At 38.4% G+C, this 23,025-nt stretch overlaps 2 protein-coding genes across 4 annotated transcripts; one reads left to right on the plus strand and one right to left on the minus strand.

Annotated features, from left to right (window-relative positions):
• The first annotated feature begins 1,625 nt into the window (after positions 1-1,625).
• Positions 1,626-15,813, plus strand: slc1a6 (solute carrier family 1 member 6). 3 transcript variants are annotated; one of them, XM_042417605.1, is made up of 12 exons: positions 1,626-1,869; positions 2,039-2,120; positions 8,597-8,863; positions 9,011-9,148; positions 9,423-9,630; positions 9,964-10,006; positions 10,265-10,393; positions 10,511-10,695; positions 11,474-11,707; positions 11,920-12,114; positions 13,367-13,501; positions 13,787-15,813. In XM_042417605.1, the coding sequence occupies exons 3-12, from the start codon at positions 8,641-8,643 to the stop codon at positions 13,983-13,985; spliced, it is 1,689 nt and encodes a 562-aa protein (XP_042273539.1). In that variant the 5' UTR covers positions 1,626-1,869; positions 2,039-2,120; positions 8,597-8,640; the 3' UTR covers positions 13,986-15,813. The 3 variants fall into 3 exon arrangements, with proteins under 3 accessions (XP_042273539.1, XP_042273538.1, XP_042273540.1); XM_042417604.1 differs by lacking the exons at positions 1,626-1,869; positions 2,039-2,120 and adding an exon at positions 4,215-4,362; XM_042417606.1 differs by lacking the exons at positions 1,626-1,869; positions 2,039-2,120 and adding an exon at positions 6,731-6,744.
• Positions 15,814-16,737: 924 nt separating this feature from the next.
• On the minus strand, positions 16,738-20,263 carry ccl44 (chemokine (C-C motif) ligand 44). Its single transcript, XM_042417447.1, has 5 exons — positions 20,147-20,263; positions 19,023-19,152; positions 18,143-18,290; positions 17,814-17,892; positions 16,738-17,710 (listed from the first exon to the last, which is right to left on the minus strand). Exons 1-4 carry the CDS (start codon positions 20,208-20,210, stop codon positions 17,854-17,856), a joined length of 381 nt encoding a protein of 126 aa, XP_042273381.1. The 5' UTR covers positions 20,211-20,263; the 3' UTR covers positions 16,738-17,710; positions 17,814-17,853.
• Positions 20,264-23,025: the final 2,762 nt, after the last annotated feature.

The following is a 23,025-nucleotide window of genomic DNA, read 5'->3' on the forward strand; positions in this document are numbered from 1 at the left end:
CACAACTAGTTTGGAAGCCAATTCTGTTTCAGTATGCACCTTACACAAGTGTGATATGGAAACATGAAGCCTCCAGTGCACATGCACCATGAGGCTTCATTCAGATAGTAAACTGTGGATTTTTAATTAGGAGTAGACGTAATTTTAAGAATTTCTAACTAGGTAATTGAACTTCTTTTTAGGAAAAAACATATCAGACACAAATTATAAGTCGAAACAAAGAGTATGTTTATATGTCTGGTGGGGACCTTTAAAATATATTCATTTGATGTAGTGGTGCAGCTTTAAATATCATCTTGTGTTTGAATGTTACACAGCAAGGCTTTGTAACATTTATAAAAGCAATTTCATCACAAGGTCCATTTAGATGGTGTTCTAGGGCTTTCAGTCAGATCACAGTCAGTCTTCCTCAGCAGTTTGCCCAATTGCCATGCAATTGTAGATGCATTTCCATTTAATTCTTTATTTCTTTATTTATTCATTTATTTATTTTATGAAAACTGTAAACATTTCTTGTCCAAGTTGGCTTAAAAGTTAAGATTGAAAGTTCATGCTTTACTTTAGAATCAGCAGTTGACAAAGAAAAGTCACCACAAGGTCAATTTAGAAGCTTTTGTTTGTATTACACAAGCTCCTCAGCAGAGTTTGTCCAGTTCTTTTATGCCAACATGGACAAGAAACATTTACAGTTCTATGACGACATGGGCAAACTTTGTCTGCTGAGGACGACTGTGCGGTACAATGGAAAGCTCCAGAACATCTTCTAAATGGATCTTGTGGTGAGATTGTTTTTCTATTTCAAGCTCAAGAATGAACTTTTAATCTCAGCTGCAGTTAAGTTTTGGAACAATAAGGATTCAGTTGACACAATAAACGGTATTTTTCTAAATTTGAAGTAACTTAAGAGGACATTTCTGGGTAGATATCTATAGAAAACTGGCACTGCTTAATGAACAATTGTATTGTGAAAAGTGAAAATTCATGATCTTATGATGTTTTGTCAGGGATTTCAAAATTCTATAAAATGAAGAAGCAGAACTTCCTGTTTCCCAACATCCCCAAAACCCCACAATGACAGATTTAGAGTTTGGATTACGATATTAAACTATAATTTAGTGTTGAAATTTAGCTTCAAATTCCACTAGTAACCACCTGGAACCTTCCCTTATAGTATCATTTCTTCTTCATGATAGACAGACTTGAACATATGTGTTAATAAAAAAAAAGCACAAATGTGGAATAGGTTTTTTTTCCAGTTGTGGTAGGCAACATGCATATCAATGTAACTTTTGTGAACATGAACAGTGATGAGTGGGTGTGAGAGTGGAAAGCTGGGCAGCTGGTTGCCAAAGGGTCACAAATACATGCGTTCCCCTGAGCAATGAGCACATGCATGTTGTCATAGCAATGACTACTGTGTTTGTGCAGTAAGCTCCTTCAGGACCCAAATTCAGTGTAAAGTAAAAAAAAGAAAAAAAGGAAAGGATGTTGGTATGTATTGAGTAGCCTTATCATGAGGGGAATCCACCCTAAACATGTTATCATATATAAAAAATAATTTAACTAATTATGAAATCATACAAGAGACTGTGAGAGTATTTTAGTTTGTCTTAATTCTTTTTTTTCTCTCTCTCCTGAAGGATCCTTAACCTTTCCTCCTCCCACGCAGACCTCCCAGGCGCTCCTCTCCGCTGGAGGCTTCATGGAAGAGCGCAAACGCCTGATAGTAAACCGGGAAATAACAGTGGTAGTGATGATGATGATGATGATGAGAGGAGATAAAGTGTGTGGGCAACGTTAGTTCATTATCAGCTGCGTGGTGGACAGAAAGGCATCCGCATGACGGTGTGAGGAGCGTCTTGAGCAGAGGTGTGTAAGATGTTTTTTTAATTAGCTTTTCATTTGTTTTGAGCCGACTAATTAGTGACGACTCTTGTTCTTAAAGCTCCAGATGCTAAGTGTCACTTTCAAGATGATTCTGATACGTTTGTGAGTGAAAGTTACGAAAGACTGTGAAGTTTTCATTCCTTTTTTACAGAGTCTTAAGGGAGGACCGCCAGTTGAAGACGGAAGGATCCGTCTTCTCATGACAGCTTGACACAATCAAAAGCAGAAAAAGGGTATCTGAACTTTCTATTTTCTGTTTCTTTTGCTGCCAGAATTGCAAGAAAGAAAAAACTAATAACATAAAGTCATCAGTGTCATTTAATCTGTGCATGTCTGCTATCTATCTATCTATCTATCTATCTATCTATCTATCTATCTATCTATTATTCTATTATTCTATCTATCTATTTAAAGTCATGATGATGTTGATACTTAGCGTACAAGGCTGTAAACAGTTAAGCTGACAAATTAAAGGTGTACTCCAGTAATTTAGTATTGCATGTCTGTCAAGTTTGGAGACTTGCTGAGACACTGATTTGAAAAAGATTTTTCAAAATCGATGTAGCGGTGTCCAAGATATCCTGACTTTTACCCACCTGTTTAGCATTGAGCACATATGCCGCTCTGATTGGACAGTTATTTCCACCCTTTCCACTATACTGGTGCTTGATGATGTGGTTCAATTCTCGAGGGAAGTGTTTCCACACATCTTTTTCTCAGTTAAGTCCCAGTTGCTTGTTAAAGTTATACCATAGAAGCCACTGACCATAACAATCGGCATTTCCTCCTTTTTTAAAAAGTATATTGTTCGACAGGAACAAAAACAACTTTATGGTTTAATTTTCTGAGGGAATCAAAAACAGCGTCTCCAGGTTCCTTCTCCATGCGTCAGTGGATATTTTCATAAAGTTGAACATTTCTTACAATAACCTCCCCACATCACATCACTTGGTGACTTCTGAGACTTTGAGTAGAGGTAGGCCGCAACAGCTTGTATTTTGATGTTTAATTCACAATTAATGTCACCAATTAATGAGACCATAATGACTTGTTGAAAAAAATATCAACTCAGTATTTCTAGAGAGAAGTTGACGCTTTTTGAATGGGAGTCAGCTAGATCCAGGGGCTTTTTGGAGCCAGCATCTGGTGGCCATAGGTGGGATTGCAGTCTATGGTACTTCTGCACTGGCTTCAACCTCGAGCTGTGGTAATTTGCCACTCGGTCCATATGTATAAATGGGGGTTAGTCCTGTAAGGCTGTATTAAAACAATATAAGGGGCTGCGTTGGTGGGGACATGTTGTTTAAGGCACCGGCGAGACAATGAAATACAATCCAGGAAATTCAGTTAGAGCTATACATTGATGTGTTTAAAGGTTTATCAGACAGCAAAACACCACAGAGCAGTTTGTAATACTCAGACAAGATTTTACAGCTCTCAGCAACTGTTTTATCTTTCATTGCAATGATTGTGAGGTTAACAACAGAAACACGGCATTCATATTAAAAAGCAATCCACCCGCAATGTTCACCTGCATGTATGTGATTGGCCAATGCAGCGCCTTGCCGGTGTTGAGCCTGATTCAGCTTTTTTGCTGGATGACACTGTTGTTTTCCCTGAGCTCTCTGCGGTGACGCCACCACTGTGTCAATGTGCTGGCCCCATTTAATTGAATAAGGGCTGCGTTTTTTCATGCAGACTGTTGGTCTGAACCCTGCCCAATGGGTAAGCTCCAAAATTCTAAAACTTCCATAACGTAACTCGATAGCGTCTTTCATTAGACCCTCTCTGACTTGTAATGGCCGCCTCTATTAAACTACACACCACCATTAAAAATGTCTCTCACAGTAATGTCCATGCTGAGCTAACCCTGATGATATCATCTGGGTTATTTTCTCAGACTTGACAGAGCTTCTTGAGAACCGCCTAAGTCATATTACAACTGTTTTCACATACAGACTGAGTTGTACTCCTCATGACAAGTAAACAGATCTTCATTTGGAAAACTGATAGAGAGAACCTGTAAATCCAAAGATTTTGCGCTGGGTATCACTTACACTGTGTTGTTGTGCACAGTGTGTGATACATTGCCATATTGTTTGGTGTGATGTCACATGAAAAGGTTTCTGTGTTTAGTGTCAGGGAAGAGGAATATAAGGGATATAAACTAAATGGATGGACCAGATGAATTTGACTTTTATGGATTGCAGAAGGTTGGCTTTACAGTGTGCATGCGTGTGTGTTTGTAGGTGTATGTGTGTGAGTATGTGCGGAGGCGTGAGAAGGTCAGGCCATATGAGAGGCCTTTTCATGTCTGTCTACTTATGAGAGCAGAACAGTGCGACGTCCTGTCATTGTGCCGCTCAGCTCTGGATACTCAAACACACCGTCCATCCTGACTCTCTGTCTACACTTGTAAAAAGTGTTTAGCTGACGTTGATCGGACTGTTTGACACAGACTCTAAACCATGAGTGGTGAGTAACCAACGAACAGTTGGATAAGCTTTGCAAAGCTCAGGAGCTTCTTCATCTTTTTTTCCAGTTTGTGTGATTACAGGGAGAATGCTGAAGACGAGATGCTTAGAATTAATCAGGACAGAAAAGATATTTACTTTTTAGAAAATTACAGCATACAATGTGTACTATTTGTCAATCTCTAAAGAGCAGTTGGTTTTTTATGGTATCAGGAAGAAAAATGATTGTTTAATACTGTAAATCAACTGATTAGTTGTTTCTGAACAACTTTTTAGAGCAGATTTATTGTGGTGCAGAGACATTTGAAGATCTATAATACAGTATTAACAAGACAAACAGTATGTAACGGCTTGTGTCCTAGTATGTTTTAACATGGTGGTCTGAAGTGGCTTTCTGTTGAGGTGTGAAATGTGCCCCATAAGCTGCATACACCTCTACCAGCCGCATACCCACAGTATTGTCACTGAGTTCAAAGTTGAAGTATTTGCTCATGTTAATCTTTTAATGTGATTTATTGTCAGATCCAAGTGTGCTGCAGTGATTTTAGATGTACTGTTAAGATATTTGTTATTTCATTAATAATTTCACTTCATTGATATTATGAATATTGCGTGACGAGTCTTTCAGGGTTAATTATGCTTTCCGTTAGTACTATGATACTGTGTTTCCTTGCTCTTAGTGGAATGTTAAAATTTTTATCACTGATCTGTCCTCATGTATTGGTGGATGTTTGGGTTGTCAGACAGACAAACTCTGCCTGCAGTCTGACACAGACTGAGCAGTTTAAGATTGAGTTGTTAGCAGTGGAAGTCAGAGTAGCTAGCTTCAGCCTGAAATGTAGGTTGCTGCGTTGGCACTTGACTTTCATTCAAATGAAACTCTTTGACAAACACTATTAAGCAACATAGTAAAATTGCAGCTGCTGACTCAGGCCGATACTGTGAATAAAAAAATAAAAAATGTGGCCTGAGCCAGGTTTCCCTTTAATATAGCAAATTCTGTCCCTGTTTGTCACTCCTGATCAATAATCCTATTTTAGGATGACTTAATTGAAGAATGTATCACTCAAACACACAGTAACCCAAAGCTGATGTTCTCTATTTATTTACAAGTTTTGGGAAGTGTGTTTCTAAATATATTCTTAAATATATTAATAAAGCATACAGAAGGCCCAGTTGGCTTATGCAGCTGTAATACGCCACTGTGGTGTGACCGGATCAGGCTGTAGGGACAACCACTATTAAAGTTGTTGCTATTTGAACTGAGCTAGTGTCGAAAAGGACACTTTTGATGACACCTGATGCAATCTCGTGGTCTGAGACGATGACAGTAAAGCTCTGTGGAACTTTTTACAATTGCAACTTTTGAGTATTTTTACTTGCTGAAGTAAGATTGTATTTCCTGTTCATTATATCATACAATGAAATAATTGTCTGAAACAGAAATTGCAGGTTAAGTAGTTTCCATCAGTCATCTATACACTGCAGGATGTCACAGAAATATTGCCTAGTTGTTGAGAATATGCAGATGAAAGCTCTGGTGTATACTTAAAGCTTTAATCACTCAAATAGTGTGTTCAGACAGAGAGTTTAATATGTATAAGCATGGAGGTGTACTGTCTTTATGTTTAGCAGCTGACAGTTTTGTTTCTCATTGTTTTCTGTACTGGACTGTGACACTGGTTTGCACTGACCATGTTCAGAGCTTAACAATATATAATGTTATAAGTAGTAGCCTGTTTCAAGTATGTAGTATGATTTCATCTCCATGCTCATCCAGCTCTCCACAGAAATGGTGAACAGGACCATCAGCACTCTCTGAGTACTTCAAACTTGTAAAACATTCTGACTGTTGCATATCTGATCAGATGTGTCCTCTTGTGCTTCAGTCACTGATTGTAAAACATACACATATGCAGTAAATGTGAAAGCTGATTATTCTGCTTCTGACATCAAGCTAAATAATGGGCTTGGATTATCCAGGGTCATCCCACAGCCTGCTCAACAATGGGTCTTTTACACTGCATGTAGGATGTATAGATAAATGTGAACCTCAGAACAATACACAAAAGAAAATCAATAGACAAGAATGATGCAAACAGAATAGATGAAATCTTCAGAGATCATATGTTAAGTGTTTATCCCCCAGGGAAAAATGAAAATATAAAGGCGTTTGAGCTCAGAGCAATTATATTGGATGTGAAGGACAAGCAGATGAAGAGGCCGGTTGTATATTATTCTTTAAGCACTGGGCTTCAAGTCTGTTTGCAGAGGGTGATTCAGAGGAAACCTTGTAGCCTACTTAGATAAGGAGACGTGAGAGCAACAACGGCATACTTACCTCACACAGACTGCTTTGTGTTGCTCCACAGAGGGAAACACGGTAAGACTGCAGAAGCTCATACAATATTTTACAATATTTTGAAGCTATACGCTGTCATTACAGCTCTTATCTATTTAAATGTATAAAAATATGTCTCAGGAAGGATTTAGAAACACAGAACTGATCTTTGGTTACTCATTATAGTACAAAAAAGCCCTGAGTACAGCTTTAGTTGTGTAAACAAGAACTACACTTGTAGTTTGCCACATATTCAAGACCATATAGTGTAATTCAAAGTTTAACATGTTCTGTGTGGACCAAGGAGAGGACCAGTAAAAGAGCCAATATCTTCATATACTATTTTAAAAAATGAATTAATTAACTTAAATTAAAATTAAAAACATAATCTGAAAACAATGTAGGGAAATCACCACTATTACTACTCAGTATTATAGTCATGAAGTTATGAGCAAGATATTTTTTAAAAAATGTATTTATTCAGTACATTTAATATCAAGTTTTTAATTTCATGTTTTATTTTCAGTTAAGAGTTAACTGAAAAATGATGGGTATTTATATTTAACCTCCAGGAAACTTTTTTCTCCATCGCTGGCTAAACATAATGAATTGTTCCAAGTTAATAAATAGACTATTAAATATTAAAGTTCAGATGATTTCAGATCGGAGTAGGGCTGCTCTCTGGCATCAGCAAAAAATCACTCTCCCGCCTCCAGCTCATCCAAAACTTCTTTCTACTTGGTTTAGGAAACATGATGATATTTCACCGATCCTGGCTTCCCTTCACTGGCTACCTGTTGCTGTTAGAATTGATTTTAAGATTTTGTTGGTTACTTACAGAGCCCAGAGAGGTCTTGCCCCAAGCTATTTATCAGATCTCTTATTGCCTTATATGTCTCTTCCCGCTTCCTTCCCACTTTCTTCCCGCTCTCTGAGATCATCGGAAGCATCGTTCCTTGTTGTTCCAAAGTCCAGATGCCTTTGCATTCAGGGCTCCAAGACTTTGGAACGACTTGCCTGAGGAAGTCAGGGCTGCAAACTCTGTCTCATCTTTTAAATCACTGTTAAAAACCCACTTGTTTAAAATTGCTTTTCGGTGATTTCATTATATTTTATGGCATTTTAGTTCATTTGACTTTATGGCTTTTAGTTTGTTTTGATTTTCATTGGATTTTGAATGTGTTCTGTTTTTATTGTAAAGCCCTTTGTAACTGTGTTTTGAAAAATGTTATATAACTAAAGTTATAATTACTATTATTATCATATTATTATCATTAATTAATCTGGTAATTATTTCTTCACTTAATTGATAAGTTGTCAAATCTATAAAGTGTTATAAATTAGTGAAAAATGTCAATCACAATTTCAAATGAGATTGTTTAATTTCAGTCCACAACTAAAAGACATTAAATTTATGGTCATATAAAACAGTTAGTGTGTGGCATTTTTGTTTGATAAAAGACTTCAATGATTACTCAATTGTGGTAAAAGTTGTGGTAAGTGAATTTTCTGTGGATTGTGCATTTATATTTTTGGCTTGAAATTTACTTTGTTGGCACTAAATCAGCAGTTATAAACTGCTTACACCTCAGCATGTTTCTGTCATCACATATTTCTTACACTTTCACTTTCACGTTAACTTGAATTGTATCATTTGGAGCCCTGATCCATTTCATTTGACTTTCCCTTAAGCTGTTTCCACTCAGCACTTTTCCGCTGTCTGTTTTTGGGCACTGATGCTTTTTGCCTGTCAAATAATATGCTCTTCAAGTCTGTGAATGATACAGTTGTACATTTATTTGAAGGAGTACTTACAATTGCTGCCAGAAATTTCAGAAGTTTAAATATATGTAAGGATTTATTTCTCCTCCTACATCATCCTCTCCCTGCCTAGTTTCCCACGAGACCTGCCTCTTGGACCAGGTGTTGGAGCTGATTATGAACGAGAAGCCCCCCACCAGTGCAAGTCTTTTCCTGAACGAGGACGCGGACAAACCCCCACTGCCGGAGCGAGGAGACTTAAGGAGGCGACTGCGCAGGGCCATGGAGAGGAGAGCGAGCAGCATGAAGGAGAAGATGAGCTCCATCCGCAGGGACAGCGTCAAAGGTTTCCTGAAGAGGAACCTGTTTGTTCTGTTGACTGTCGCTGCTGTAGTTCTGGGTGAGTGGAGCAGGAAACCCGGTGAAAGTTTAACACTGTTTTTTCAGCAATATTGGGCTTTATTTGACTTTTACTTTGTGTAATTTCTTAATATTTTTCTTAATGTGTACATTTCTGTTTTTTTTGTATGTGTGCAAATTTATTTAGGTGCAATCCTGGGCTTCGCTCTACGCCCCCACAACCTGTCCCTGAGGGAGATCAAGTACTTTGCCTTTCCTGGGGAGCTACTAATGAGAATGCTGAAGATGCTGGTTCTGCCTCTCATTGTCTCCAGTCTGGTCACAGGTTGGCTTTTAATGAGCACACGAGAACAAACACACTTAATATTCCAAGCATGGGAGGCCCAAAAATAGGAAATGGGAAAGAATATTACTTAAGTTAGCAAAGCACAACTTTAAGTATCAATAGCTCCAATCACAACAAGAATGAACTTAATTGTCTATTTTGAACTACCATATTCAGAGATCATGTAACTGATCAACTGACCGATGTTTCATTGAATGAAAGAATACAAAAGATACAAAAGTTTGAGTGCTCACATGAATATCCCCTGTCGCAGGTATTTCCTCCCTGGACAGCAAAGCATCAGGTAAGATGGGTGTGCGCGCAGTGGTCTACTACATGGTGACCACCCTGATTGCCGTGTTCATTGGCATTGTCATTGTGATGATCATCCAGCCGGGGAAAGGCAGCAGGGACAGTCCTGTGGCAAACAGCGGAAACATAGAACCAGTTCAGGCAGCTGATGCTTTTCTGGATCTCATCAGGTAAACGCTTACTGTAGAAACTCAACTGATTTGTCAATTTACAGACAGGTGTTGTTATCTAGCTGTTTTTACCTTTTTTTAAAAAAATAAAACTGTTAACCATTACTGATTATATGGACATTCAAACACCAAAAGATAATGCACATACATCCATTCACCCACTGTGTTTGATCATATAAGGCTCATTCTGTAGGATTATTCTTCATCACATGGTTACTTATTGCAGGTTAACATATTGCAGTATTACAAAGTTTAAAATATGCTGTGACTCATTTAATCATGTTTTATAGAAGCATGAACACAAAATAGAATAATTTCTCATTTTTGTCCCAGGAACATGTTTCCTCCCAATCTGGTAGAGGCTTGTTTCAAACAGGTGGGGTCATCCTTTCCTCCCAGTAACATGATTTTAATATTGTTTCATATCAAATGTTTTCTTGTGTAGAAACAGAAATTTCATATCTTAATACAACTCCTAACCTCCATCTCTCTCTCTAACACAACCACATAGACAGTCCATCAACGACGAAATAGCATGTAAAACAAAGTCAATGTGAAATCATATTTATTGCTGTCAGAAACTTTTAAGACTCAAATATAATTTTGCTTTTTTGTCCCGTGCTGTTTCTTGCAGTACAAAACCGTGTACAAGAAGATTGTGCGCACAAGGAACGTAACAGTGACAATGAACCTTACCGACTCTCTTAACGTCACAGAGTCTAACCTGAGCGTGAACCTCAGCAGGGTGCTGCACACCATACAGGTGCATAGGGTGTCTGGGGAAGATGATTACATGAAGATGATTACAGACGTGATTCATATTAATTTATACAAATCTACACGGGATGAAAGGTAGTTAAAAATCTGCCCTCTACCACAGGAGACAGTGGAGGAGACCATTCCTGTGTCCGGCTCCTCTGCTGGAGTGAATGCCCTCGGACTGGTGGTCTTTTCCATGTGCTTCGGTTTGGTCATCGGTAACATGAAGCAGCAGGGCCAGGCCCTCAGGGACTTCTTTGACTGCTTGAATGAAGCGATCATGAGGCTGGTGGCCATCATTATCTGGTCAGTAAAGACTCCAACTCAGCAAGAAAAACACATCTCTCCACATTCTTGGTTTCTATTTTTTGTTTTCTCATGAGCACAGTGTAGAAGATGTATATGCTCTTTAAAGTCCTTGTTGTTTAAAAGACATTGTACTTCTCTGATTATAAAATGTGTTGACTTGACATGATCAGGCTAACTCACTCACTCGCTGGTAGGTCAGTCACTAAAAACTCAGGCCGTGAAGTGAAACAATTTTAAACCCACACAACTTTTATTTCACATTCTAGTCAGGATCCCAAAGTTTCCAAAGATAAATATGTGTAATTCTTTTTTTATGTAATTTGGAGGAAATGTGTGCAAAAAGATGCACCTGTCATCCAAAATATTGTCATTTTATAGAACAGTGCAGCCATAAAAACATGGAGTCAAGAGTTTGAATATTTCGGTCAATATTTTCACTTGTTGTAAATTTTGTATAGCTTTGACAAGTGGGATCAAGCTAATACTAAGGGCACTGTCAGACAGAGCAGAATTAAAAGAGTTATAATTTTTCCACCTTAAATCTGTTTAAGGGAAAAGAAAAGAAAGAATGAATAATGTATTATTATTATTGATAAAGATGATGTATGACAAGTACAGTTCCTAAATTATTTTTGCTGAACTGTAGAGTGGTGAAATATACATTCAAAAAAATTCATGAAGCAAATTGTATTGCTGTTAAACTGAAGGCTAAACGTGTGTCTTTCAGTTCATATCCTTTCATACCCACTGATCAGCTCTTGAATCTGTTTACCAGGTACGCTCCAGTGGGCATCCTGTTCCTGATTGCAGGGAAGATCGTGGAGATGAAGGATCTGGCACAGGTGGGCGGCCAGCTGGGGATGTACACCGTGTCAGTCACTGTTGGTCTCCTCATCCATGGTCTCTTTGTCCTGCCGCTGCTTTACTTCCTGGTGACCAAGAAGAACCCCTACAGCTTCATCGGTGGTCTGCTGCAGGCGCTCATCACGGCTCTGGGAACCTCCTCTAGGTGAGTGTCATCCTATGAAATACTGTTCAGACTCCAGGCATTTGGTTCTTCAAATAGAATATTAGACTATATAAAAACAAAATTATATTATACAAAACATTTTTTAATATTAAGAAATGCATAAATAACTTGTTTAAACAAAATTAAAGCATTATATTTTGTCTGACTGGTCCCAAATGATGATATCACATCTCTTTCTCTGCGTATTACAGCTCTGCTACCCTGCCCATCACCTTCCGCTGTCTGGAGGAGAACAATCATGTGGATAAACGAGTGACACGTTTTGTCCTCCCTGTGGGTGCTACTATCAACATGGATGGCACGGCCCTCTATGAAGCTGTGGCAGCCATCTTCATTGCTCAAGTCAATGACATGGACCTAAACTTTGGCCAGATTCTGACCATCAGGTAACATCAGTTTTAGCTTTGTAAGCTTTAATGTACACTATATACACAAATCCTTCTCAGTGCATCTGCTTTTTAGTGTACAGTCTGGGATAAGTGAAGTATAAAAGCTAGTGTTCTAACACTGATGGGGTGAGGAACAAAAAGAGGTGTTTATGTATCTACATAAGACGAAGAGTCTACAGCCATGCTTGCAGGTCTATTTGATTGTTCTGAGGCACAGATGTGCTTAGAGCTAAATGCTAACATACGCTTCCACCAATGCAGTTCACTGCACTATTTTAACTAAAGCATGGCTGTTTTCGGTCTAAACACCCACCCAAATTTTAGTTTAGCATGTTAGTATGCTAAACTAAAATTTGCTACTCAGCACTAAACACAAAGTACAGCTGAGGCTGATGTGAATGTCATTAGTTTTGCAGGTATTTGGTCATAAACCAAAGTTTTGGACTTGAATGTCTGCCCCAAATCCATCCAATAGTTATTGAGAGATTTAAAACAAAATCTCAACCTCATGGTGGCACCAGAGCAAAAGTCAGAGGATCACTAAAGACATTAGGATTCATCCTCTGGGGAGTACAGAGGTCTGAGAAAATTTCATGGCAATCCATCTAATAGTAGTTGAACTGGATCAAAGTAATGGACCAGCCAACATTGCTGACTCTAGCTGCTGGCATGGCTAAAAATGAAACATAAGTTTGCATATATGTTTTATTTAAGACTGCCTTTGTCTAATGGAAAGACAAACCCATGTGATTAACTTATGTATAAATCATGTCAGGACTCATGTAGTCTAGGGATGAATAGTAACACCTTCACACAATTTGCTCTCGTGTCCCGAATTCTCCTTCAATTGAATTGTTCCCTTTGCTGCATCTTTATTATCACTTCTTTCTGGAGGAGAATCAACAAGGTATCATAGTTTATTTACTCCATGACTCACCTTGTCAGGGTTTTCATCAAGACAACAAGTGTGTGTAGATGAGGGGTCATACATATTCTATTTCATGTAACCATATCATATTAAAAGTGTGTTTATAATATTATTCTTGGACAATGTGTAATACCTCCTACGGTTTCTATAACACATAGTAGTGTGACCAGCTTGATTGGGAGATCATTTACATAATTTTGTAATTCCTCATGTGCTTTTATCACTCTACTAATCCCAGCAGGACTGTACATGTGCTGTTTGTTTGTTTCCCTTTATTAAATGTCTTCACTCTCCTCTCCATCCCTCCCACCGCCCACTCAGTATCACAGCAACTGCTGCCAGCATCGGAGCAGCAGGCATCCCTCAGGCTGGCCTGGTTACCATGGTGATCGTATTGACATCGGTAGGACTGCCCACAGAGGACATAACACTGATCATCGCTGTGGATTGGTTCTTGTGAGTTCCCACTAAATGTCAGCTTGATGGGGATTGGTCTGTGTACTGTTCTGTGGGTCTGCCAGCCTAAATGTCATTGTAAAGCTTCAGAGAGCCCAGAGGTCCCACCACAACAAAGGTTATTGATGCATAATGCAGCATGACAGATTAGAAAGCCTGTGTTTAGAGGCGTATTTTCAGATTTTGAGCTGTGATTGTCAGCTGATATTCAATAGTGTTTTTTCTCTGTATATCTGTATGTTTTTCTGTCTGATTCTTTTTCTGTCTCTTCTTCTGTCACCCCAGGGACCGCCTGCGTACCACCACCAACGTGCTGGGAGACTCACTCGGCGCTGGCATTGTGGAGCACCTTTCCCGCGGAGAGTTGCAGAGTCAAGATGATGAGGTGCACAACTCTGTTATCGAAGAGAATGAGAAGCCCTACCAGCTTATCTGCCAGGAAAACGACTCGCTCAACCACCGCAACAGTGAGACCACAATGTAAAGACAAGAGCTACATCCGAAAGGGCTTCATGTACCAAAAGCATTTTACCTAGAAGGTTGACTTGCAATGGTGCAGGCACGGTCTTAGAAAAAAAAAATACTTGTTGGTCAACTCAGCCAGTGCTTGGGGTTCCCAAAGGTTTTTGCCTCTGCAGACCCAAACTTTCATCTCTCCCTCAAATACAAAAAGTTCTCTGGAAAACAAGGCAATACAAGGCCTGGCCTGGGGCTGCATGATGACAGGAAATAAGAACACATGCTGTTTAGGGACCGTTACACATCAACTGCCTACAATCTGATTCACTCTTTTTGTCTGGAGTGCCAGTTATTTAGGGGCATTTTGGTTTTTGATGACTGTTTTATTCACTGTTGGGCAAGCTTAATATGTCAAACATTTAAACATCTTTAGCGTCATTAAGTTTTGTGTAATTTATGAATCATACAGTCAGAGAATCATAAAACATTTTACCAGCATCAGTGTTAGAATAAACAGCATTATTAGAGAGAAACATCCCTAGCTGAAAAATTGTTAAGAAAAAATAAACCAGCTGATTTTCCAACATTGTGAATGTGTAAGCCTGCATAATTTGGCTACTTCTGTTGCATGACTAATCACTAATTAATTAAATATTTTGCCAACACGTATTTTTGTCATTTTCATCATGACTACCTCTAATAGTATTTAGATATGGAGCTTCTTCAGTGCTACACAAAAATACTCCATGGAGCATATCAGCCGGATGTAAATACAGCAAATCTCCTAATTGTTTCAGATCCTGTATTCAAGTTTGAATATTTTTTTTATTTTATGTAAGTTTGCTTGCACACTGTAATTGTACAGTTTTGAATGTACTTGACTGTTGAATACTGGATTATGGTGGAAAGGAGATTATTTGCTATGATTTAGTATTAGTCAGTATTGCTTTGAGGTTGATATATTTCAAGTGACTTGGTAGAATGTTTTTCACTCTTGTGACTATTATATTTATGTGCATTTGTGGTATTTCTTTGGTAATATTGCTTTTAAACATTGGGCACTAGACTGTACTGCTACACAGTTTGTTTGTTTTTTTTACTCCAAACAATTATTCAGCAATGCTAAGACATGAATATATCTACTACTTTGTCTCCTAGTACTTTGGATCTTTTTTAAATTTTTTATTACTGATTCATAGAGTAACAACTCTACAAGAGATGTTTTAAGACCATCAGAGTGCTATAATATCATTATATTATACCCGCCTGTCTGTGTTTTCTGCATTATATGTCATACTATCAACAAAATGAATTATTTCATTAAGTTATATTTTGAATAATATATTGCAAGTTAATCATTTTTATTGTTCTGTGAAAAGGTACCGTGAAGAAAGTTTGTGAATGCCTTGAGGAACTGAATGTACAGTTGATTTATGCTTTTTTGTGTTGACTGTTATTGAAGAAAGTCTGGTGAATAATCATGAAAGTGAAAAGTTATATACAGTTGAATTGAAGGCTCTTCTGACTTTGTGCCACATTAATACTCATTAAGAGGTTTTCGACTTTAGTTCTGATGCTTGATGTTATTTCAGTAATAATGTATTTTCCCATGGAAGAGCATCTCAACATTTTGATGGACAGCCTTTGAAAAATGTGACAAATAAATGGCTCAGGAATTGAAATGTGATGCTCATAATTGTGTTTGTGGCTACCCCTGGTGGAGGATATTGTCCTGTCCAGAAGGCCTGCTCCTGTAGAAACACACATGGGTCAAATGTTATAGTTTGTGATAGTAAATGGACGAGGTCTACTATATTAAGACAATTTGATTAAAAAGTGAATAGTAAATCAATGAAAAGGCAAAAATCTCCTTGTGTCATTTTGTTTGACTATCAAACCCCAATTATTGTTATTATTTTTAACCTAAACCTGGTCTCACTGATGCCCTCAAATGCTCACAAAATTACCTTTTCATCTTTTTCATTCACACTGATAATACTGAATTAATTTACTTTAAGTAAACAATGTTCAGAAACCCATTTACTAACCTGAAAACAGTATAAAATATATAGCCTCATGGCTCCAGAAAAAATGTTGTAAAACAAGTCCCCACAACCATGCTAGCGCCTCAGTGAGGTTGTTAGGCTTTCAGCTAAATGCTAATGTTAACATGCTGATGCTAAGCAGGTATAATGTTTCCCATGCAAACCATCTTAGTTTAGCATGTTAGCATGCTAACATTTGCTAATTAGCAGTGGTCACAAAGTACAGCTGAGGCTGAAGTGAATGTCATTAGTTTTGCAGGTATTTGGGAATAAACCCAGCTATTGGATAAATTAATATTTGTATGTGATGATGGTGCTTGATGAAAAGTTAAGGGATCGCCAATATTATTACAATTCATCCTGAGGGAGGCATGTTTATCTGTGCCAAATTTCAGGGCAATCCTTCAAAAGTTGACAAGACATTTTACTAAAGCCAAAAATGTCACCTGCTATTGGTGCTAGAGGAAAGGTCAGAGGGTCACCAACATCAGATTCATCTTCTGGTGAAATAAATGTACAAAATTTCATGGCAATTTATCCAATAGTTGTTGAGATATTTCAGTCCGGACAAACCGACATTAGGCTAGCATCCAAACATCCTAACTAACTGCTAGCGTAGCTAAAAAGTAACTGTGTAGTAAATAAGATCCACAGACACACACAAGCACACCCACAAAAAGACAGTGAGGCATTTCAAGTTATTATTTCAGATTAATTTATAAAATAGTTCACTTGAGATACTGTGTTTTAACATACAGTGCATTCTTCTACAATACAATACTTGTGTGTGTGTTTTACACACAATTGAGCCCTCTAAGTTTCAACAGCCTTGCCGTGTGGTGAATTGAATCATGAGTACTTTGGCATAGTTAAGTAACGGACTATTGGTGAAAAAGACAAATGTAAACTGCAAATAGATATTTAAATATATGGTAGATGCCCGAGGGCCTCATTTCAAAAGCTTGACTCTGGGTTCACACTGAGTTTACAAACAGGCAATATAAAGAGCAGACAAAATATCAGGAACTTTTCATGTGACACAGAAAGATGAATCCAGGTAAAAATCTTCTCTCTGGTCCCACTGTGATTTCACCTAACAGTCAAATATAGGAGGTCAAAGCCTGAATAAGGATTTTTAACCTTAACTGAGACCTGGATTGTACAAAACATGGTGCGAGTCAATGCCAGAGACATGTTCCCAAAATATCCCGCACACTAAGTTTACTGTGACAAAACCCAATCTATTTACTGTGTACAGTGTCATTACACATTAATGAAGGTTTACAAGTCACAAATAAGTATAAAGTATCTTGCTGAAATACAATATTAATATCACTGCTCATTTATCATTTTTTTAAATTACAACTTTTCCACTGATCTCACATCAGCCACAAGTAGTAATGGTTGCAGAGGGAGAAACTTCCAGGCAGACTCCGGCAAATAACAGTATATGAGCCATTTAAAATAAATCAGTTCAACTTATCTTACAAGTCAATACTCCTCTGTTGAGACTGTTCCAGCCACATGTTTGGGAATATTTCAAGCACAGTTCATGTTTAAATATCTAAAGCCAGTTAAATATGTATTGCTGCCCAGGTCTGGTCCCAGGGAGACAGATAGTGTAGATAGAAAGAGACACGAGACAACTGGAGAGTCAGCAAACTCAGTCGTTTTAGGAAGACGAGTTGCTGAGAGTTTACTTGGCCTGTGGGAAAGTGGGAAGAATGCAAAAATATAGGATGAGACATGTGAGAGAGGCACTTTGAGAGAAACTTGCATGTATATCAAGGTAAAAAAAAAAAACCTACTTATGACTATAAGTGTTCCTCCATATCTGATGGCACTCTATCACTCCACATTGAGAACATCCCAGTTATCTTTCTTGTCCTGATTATCACAAGATAAGTAAAAAAAAAAAAAAAATCAATATCTTAGGTAACATGTAAAGGACACGAAAATCTCCTTCAGTATCTAAAATGAGCATTCATTTAATTCTGAGTGATACAAGCAGACATAAGAGATCAAATTGTGTACTTCTGGCTAAATAAATTGGACTTATTTACATTTGGTTTTATTACATTTGACATACAGTGCCTTGCTGGTAGTTGTGACAATCATAAAGTAGCTTGTGTCTGACCTCTGACATGACGGGCAGGTTGTCATGAGGAAGGAGCCACATGGTCCGGTGGGCCTTGGTTCTCTGTCTCTGCAGGAGCTTTCTCAGCAACCTCTTCACCTTCCGGTCTCTGGGGTCTGCACATTTCACCGCCTTTTTTGTGTAAAGACTATAAAAAGAAAACTATACTTAGTACACAACATAGCATGGTAGGATACAGTTCTGCTGAACACTAAGTGAAAAGGAAAGTAGCCTAAATTTCAAATCTGCTGCGTGCAGAAGCACAAGAAATAAAAAAAAAAAACAATGATTCAGCAATAACAGGTCCATGTGGAGCACTACAAAGATGTCTGTCAGGTGCTGCAAAATGTCAGAGAATTAAAGACTCAGAGAGTTAAATTAGTTTTCCCCTTCTGGTAAATGAAGACAAACTGTTATCAAAAGAGAGTCAAGTTGGAGAAAACAAATTGTGAACCACTGCAATAAAAAAGCACCAAAGGAAACTCTTTAATCTGTAAGAATTCCATGTTTTGTTAACTGGACCACATGAAAAAGCAAAGCTCTTCATTCCCCTGCACCATCAGATGTCTCTGACCCACTGAAAACAATAGGTATCACAATGCAGAATGGTTTACTTAACTAAACCCTGCTGTTCTGACTGACTGGCTGCAGCAGGGCTCAGCTGGCTCGGAAGGTATTTTCAGATGGCTTGTTATTCCCACATATTTCCTTTCTTACTTCCTTGGCAATTACAGCTCAGAGCCCTGCCATAACAACATGACCTGGAAAGATGACAATGCCTCTCAGCCCGGCTCTGCCCTCCTCTAACGAGAGGCATATTTTCCATGCCTGCAGATTGCTGTGCTCTTTAGCTCCAGGAGTGGATAGTTGAAATACTTGCATGATGGCTTGTATACTGCAGTCGGGCCCCTCCGTCTGCACCTCAAACCGCAACACATCCTTGGTACGCACCTTGCCCTGGGAGTACAACATGCAACACTGGACATCCCTTTGCATCTGCACACCTTTACCTGAAAAAAAAACAAAGAAAGATGTAAAAGTCAGTGAGAGAGAGAAGAAAACATCAGGGAGGGGTGTCAGAGAGAGCCGACAAAAAGATTGTTTTTCATTTTCATCATTTCACAGGATCAGAAATCACATAAAATCTGATAAAGAAATATTTTAAATCAATATTTACTGCACAGAATCGTAATTTTAATGAACTATAAAGTCAGTATTGTGATGCTAGCAAAGACTTGAAACTGAATGTTTTGGCAGCTTTTGTAGACAGCAAAATGTTATCTGTTCTGCAGAATGTGTACATGCCCTCTAGTTACATGTACACACACTCACACGCACATATGGACACGCACACACAAGAATGTCAGAGGAATTACAATGGTATCCCATTGTGCTGCAAAACATACTGCCATGCCAGTGAAAGTAGAGCGATAGAGAAAGTGAGAGAAAGAGAAAAAGGAGGTTTGTGTGTGTCTGTGTGTGTGTGTGTGTGTGCATGCGTGTGTGTGTGTGTGTCTGTGTGTGTGTGTATGTGTGGAGGGTGTGCAATAATGGCTTTTCATCCAAAGCAATTGTGTAAACAAATTAAAGTGTGATGTGAAGCAGCAGGAGCAATAAGAGCAGTAAAGTAGGACAGTGCTGCTTTGTTATGCCACAAATGATTTTGAATCTGGTCCTCAGGCACATTACCGCACTTCCAGCGCTTTTCACAACATTCACATAAGAAAGACAGAGGCGAGGCGACACCATCGCACCGACTGAGCCCTGACACACTTGCTATCTTTCTGTGTTGAGTGTTGTGTGATTTCAGATGCTCGTCCTCCTGCGTTCTGTCCCTCTGTTTACATCCATGCCTCCCTCCCTGCTGTTGTTGCTGCTATCCCTCTTTCCCTCTTCTCTCCTTTTCTGTCTTCGCCATCGCTCTCTTGCTACACTGTCCACCTGCAGGGTGCATGCAAGCCATGCAACACACACACTCACACAGCAAGTGCGGCTGTGTCTTACCTTCTACAGATGCCAGGAGAATAACAGTCAGAGAGATAACAGTCAACATCTGCAGCATGAACATGATGAGGCTGGCAGAGAGGAGGAGAGGAGAGGAGGATAATCTACTCTGTCACCTCTCCCTCTATGGCTGCCTCTCTTATATTACTCCCTCCCTCTCTTTATACCTCCCTGCCCATCTCTCACTCACTCACTCACTTCCACCACCTCTTTTTCTGTCTTACCATCTTTCCCTCCCTCCTTCTGTTTATCCATTCTCAGTCGTTCTCACACTCAACAAAACTCCCTCCCTCTGCCTTTTTCTTTCATTCCCATTCACACTCATCTCACTTCTCACTCTTTTTTCTCTTGCTTGCTTCTTCATCCAGGATACCAAGCTTCATTTGCCTCATTTGAAGCTTTAAAATCCTCCTAACCCTCCAACCCTAACCCTTATCCTTGGTGCATTTTTCCCTTGAGGACTGAAACAGATTTAATGGGTGGAAACAAGGAACCTTTCATACCATTTCTCATCAGTTGGGGATATTAAGCATTCAAAAGGCACAACAATGATTCATTTACAAAAAAAAAAAACATCAATTAACTCTGGTTTACAGCTGTAGAATGCAGCTGTGGCATGACCAAACAGTAGGCGTGTCTGACTTGTGCATCTGGATCAGTCTTGCAGCAAAGTTATGTTCTCTGTGGGATTGCAGACAAAATGCCAACATGCCTTGAAAATGTGATAAACTGCATTCAATAGCTTGACTTAATCCTGAATGAATTATACACGGTTCAAAAAATGCCTGTTGTAGATGTTTGATGTTAGATGTAAAGTAATATTATACATTAAAACTGCACTTTAATTGTAATTATTATTTTGCAGTTGTTTCTCATTGACTCAAATCAAGGCCAAATCAGTGCTTAAATCTATAAAGCATCTTAAAACTGATTAATTTTCTTTGGCTTTCTCTTGATTTTATAGCTTATATTTTGTTGGTTGTACAGTGACCAGTTTTTTAGGCATGGTTTCTTTTATCTTCCTCTTTCCCTTCTTTTCTTCCTGTAAAGCACGTTGTAACTTCTGTTTCAAAAAGTGTTATTCTGTATGAATAAAGTTTTCTTGCTTGTTATGGGTAACGTCCCCACTTTACATGCTCATTTTGGAAGTGGTGTCCCACAAGGTTCAGTCCTTGGCCTCTTGCTGTTTACTGTTTTTAGTCTCCCCCTAGTTCTGGTTATTGTAAAAAACAATGTTTCCTGTCTACACTGATGACACACCACTGTATGTTTGATTTTAAACTCACAGTGTAGCTTGTTTTAAGGCATGCGTTACAAGTCTCCAGTGATAAATATCACAAATTTTGCTTCAAATAAATGAAAACAAATCTTTCTTTCTTTCTTTTGTTTGGCCCTTCTGATCGTGTCTGTAATTTACAGTACAAACTTGGCAGTCTGGCAGCAAATGTGAAACCTATCTGAGGGTGTTTTCAGCCTTTGTTTTCTTTCTTTTATTTATTTTTTATGGCTTGGCTCTGCCATGCACCAATGTCACCAAGTAAATGTAATACATTTGGCCAATAAAATGATTCAGATGTTTGGAAAATATGTCCTTAATTTGTCTTTGCAGCCTCTCCCTGTCTGCCCATTTATCATAATAAAATTGCAACTTAGTTTCCATAACTGAACACCACAAGAATACACTGGAGGCTCTATCTGAGAGTCAAGCATCAACATCCATTACAGAGAGGCTTCAACGGAAAACAGCATCAGGACCTGATTATACAGAGAGAAACCAGATAAATTGATGTAGGCCTGCATCTGTTTCACCGTGTTATTCCTTTGAACTGATGCTGTGGTGGAGAAAAATGACAAACACTGATGCCAAAGTCAGATGATACCACTAATAACAACAACGAAAGATGATTGATCAAATGCCTGATTAGGTATGACACATACACAAATGTTGCCACATTGCATTGTTGACACTTTAACTGATAATGTGTTTAATGATCCTTGGTCATTAATAACTACAATGAAGCTATAATTATTCTTCTTTGATCAGGAAACACATGTGTAATACATGTACATGTGTTGCTGTTTACTTTAGTAGGTCTGATAAACATTATATGATAAGACATAGACATCACAAATTCAGGAGTTATTATGGTTTTTCCATTTACACCTGCGATCAGGAAATATTTTAATGGCTTTGATTGTGTTGCCTCTTTGAGCAATACACATTTCCTTAAAGGGTCAAGGTCAGTTCCCCCAAACCCCTAAAAAACTACTTACACCTTGTGCTATCCAGTCACTTGATAACATTTTGAGATATTTACCACTGAAACTGCAATGTCACCCAAATACAATACAATGGAGGTGAATGAAACTTCATTTTTAATAAAGTTATATTACAAAAACTCAGAGGCAATGTTGAGAAACAATGTCCTGGTTACTTGTGATAATACACAGACCTTGCCAACCATTGGCGTAATTTGTATTGCCCTTACTATAGAAAATAAGGGGTAAAGAAAGGGGTAAGTGGGAAAATATGTTGGGTTTTGGGGGGATTTGGCCAAACTGATCCTTCCAAAATAACCTTACAGAGCAACCTAACAGCAGCTGATTTTTTTTTTTTTTTTTACCTCCACTGGTATAACTTCTCATTTCCCCGCAGTGATGCTAAAGTTTTTTATTTTTTCGATTTTTTTATGTGTAGTCCAGGGTGTGTCAGTAAACTGTGACATCACTGCTGATATCATCAGTGCTGTGTGATCAGAGGTGCAATGGACTTGAAACTTTCAAGAGGACCTTGATTAGTTAAGTTTAGTCAGAGAAACAGCTTGGTTAGGATTAACTTAACACTTAGTTAAGGTTAGGGGTTAGGTTAAACCAACACT

The sequence above is a fragment of the Thunnus maccoyii genome, chromosome 7 (assembly GCF_910596095.1).
Source record: "Thunnus maccoyii chromosome 7, fThuMac1.1, whole genome shotgun sequence".
Taxonomy (NCBI): domain Eukaryota; kingdom Metazoa; phylum Chordata; class Actinopteri; order Scombriformes; family Scombridae; genus Thunnus; species Thunnus maccoyii.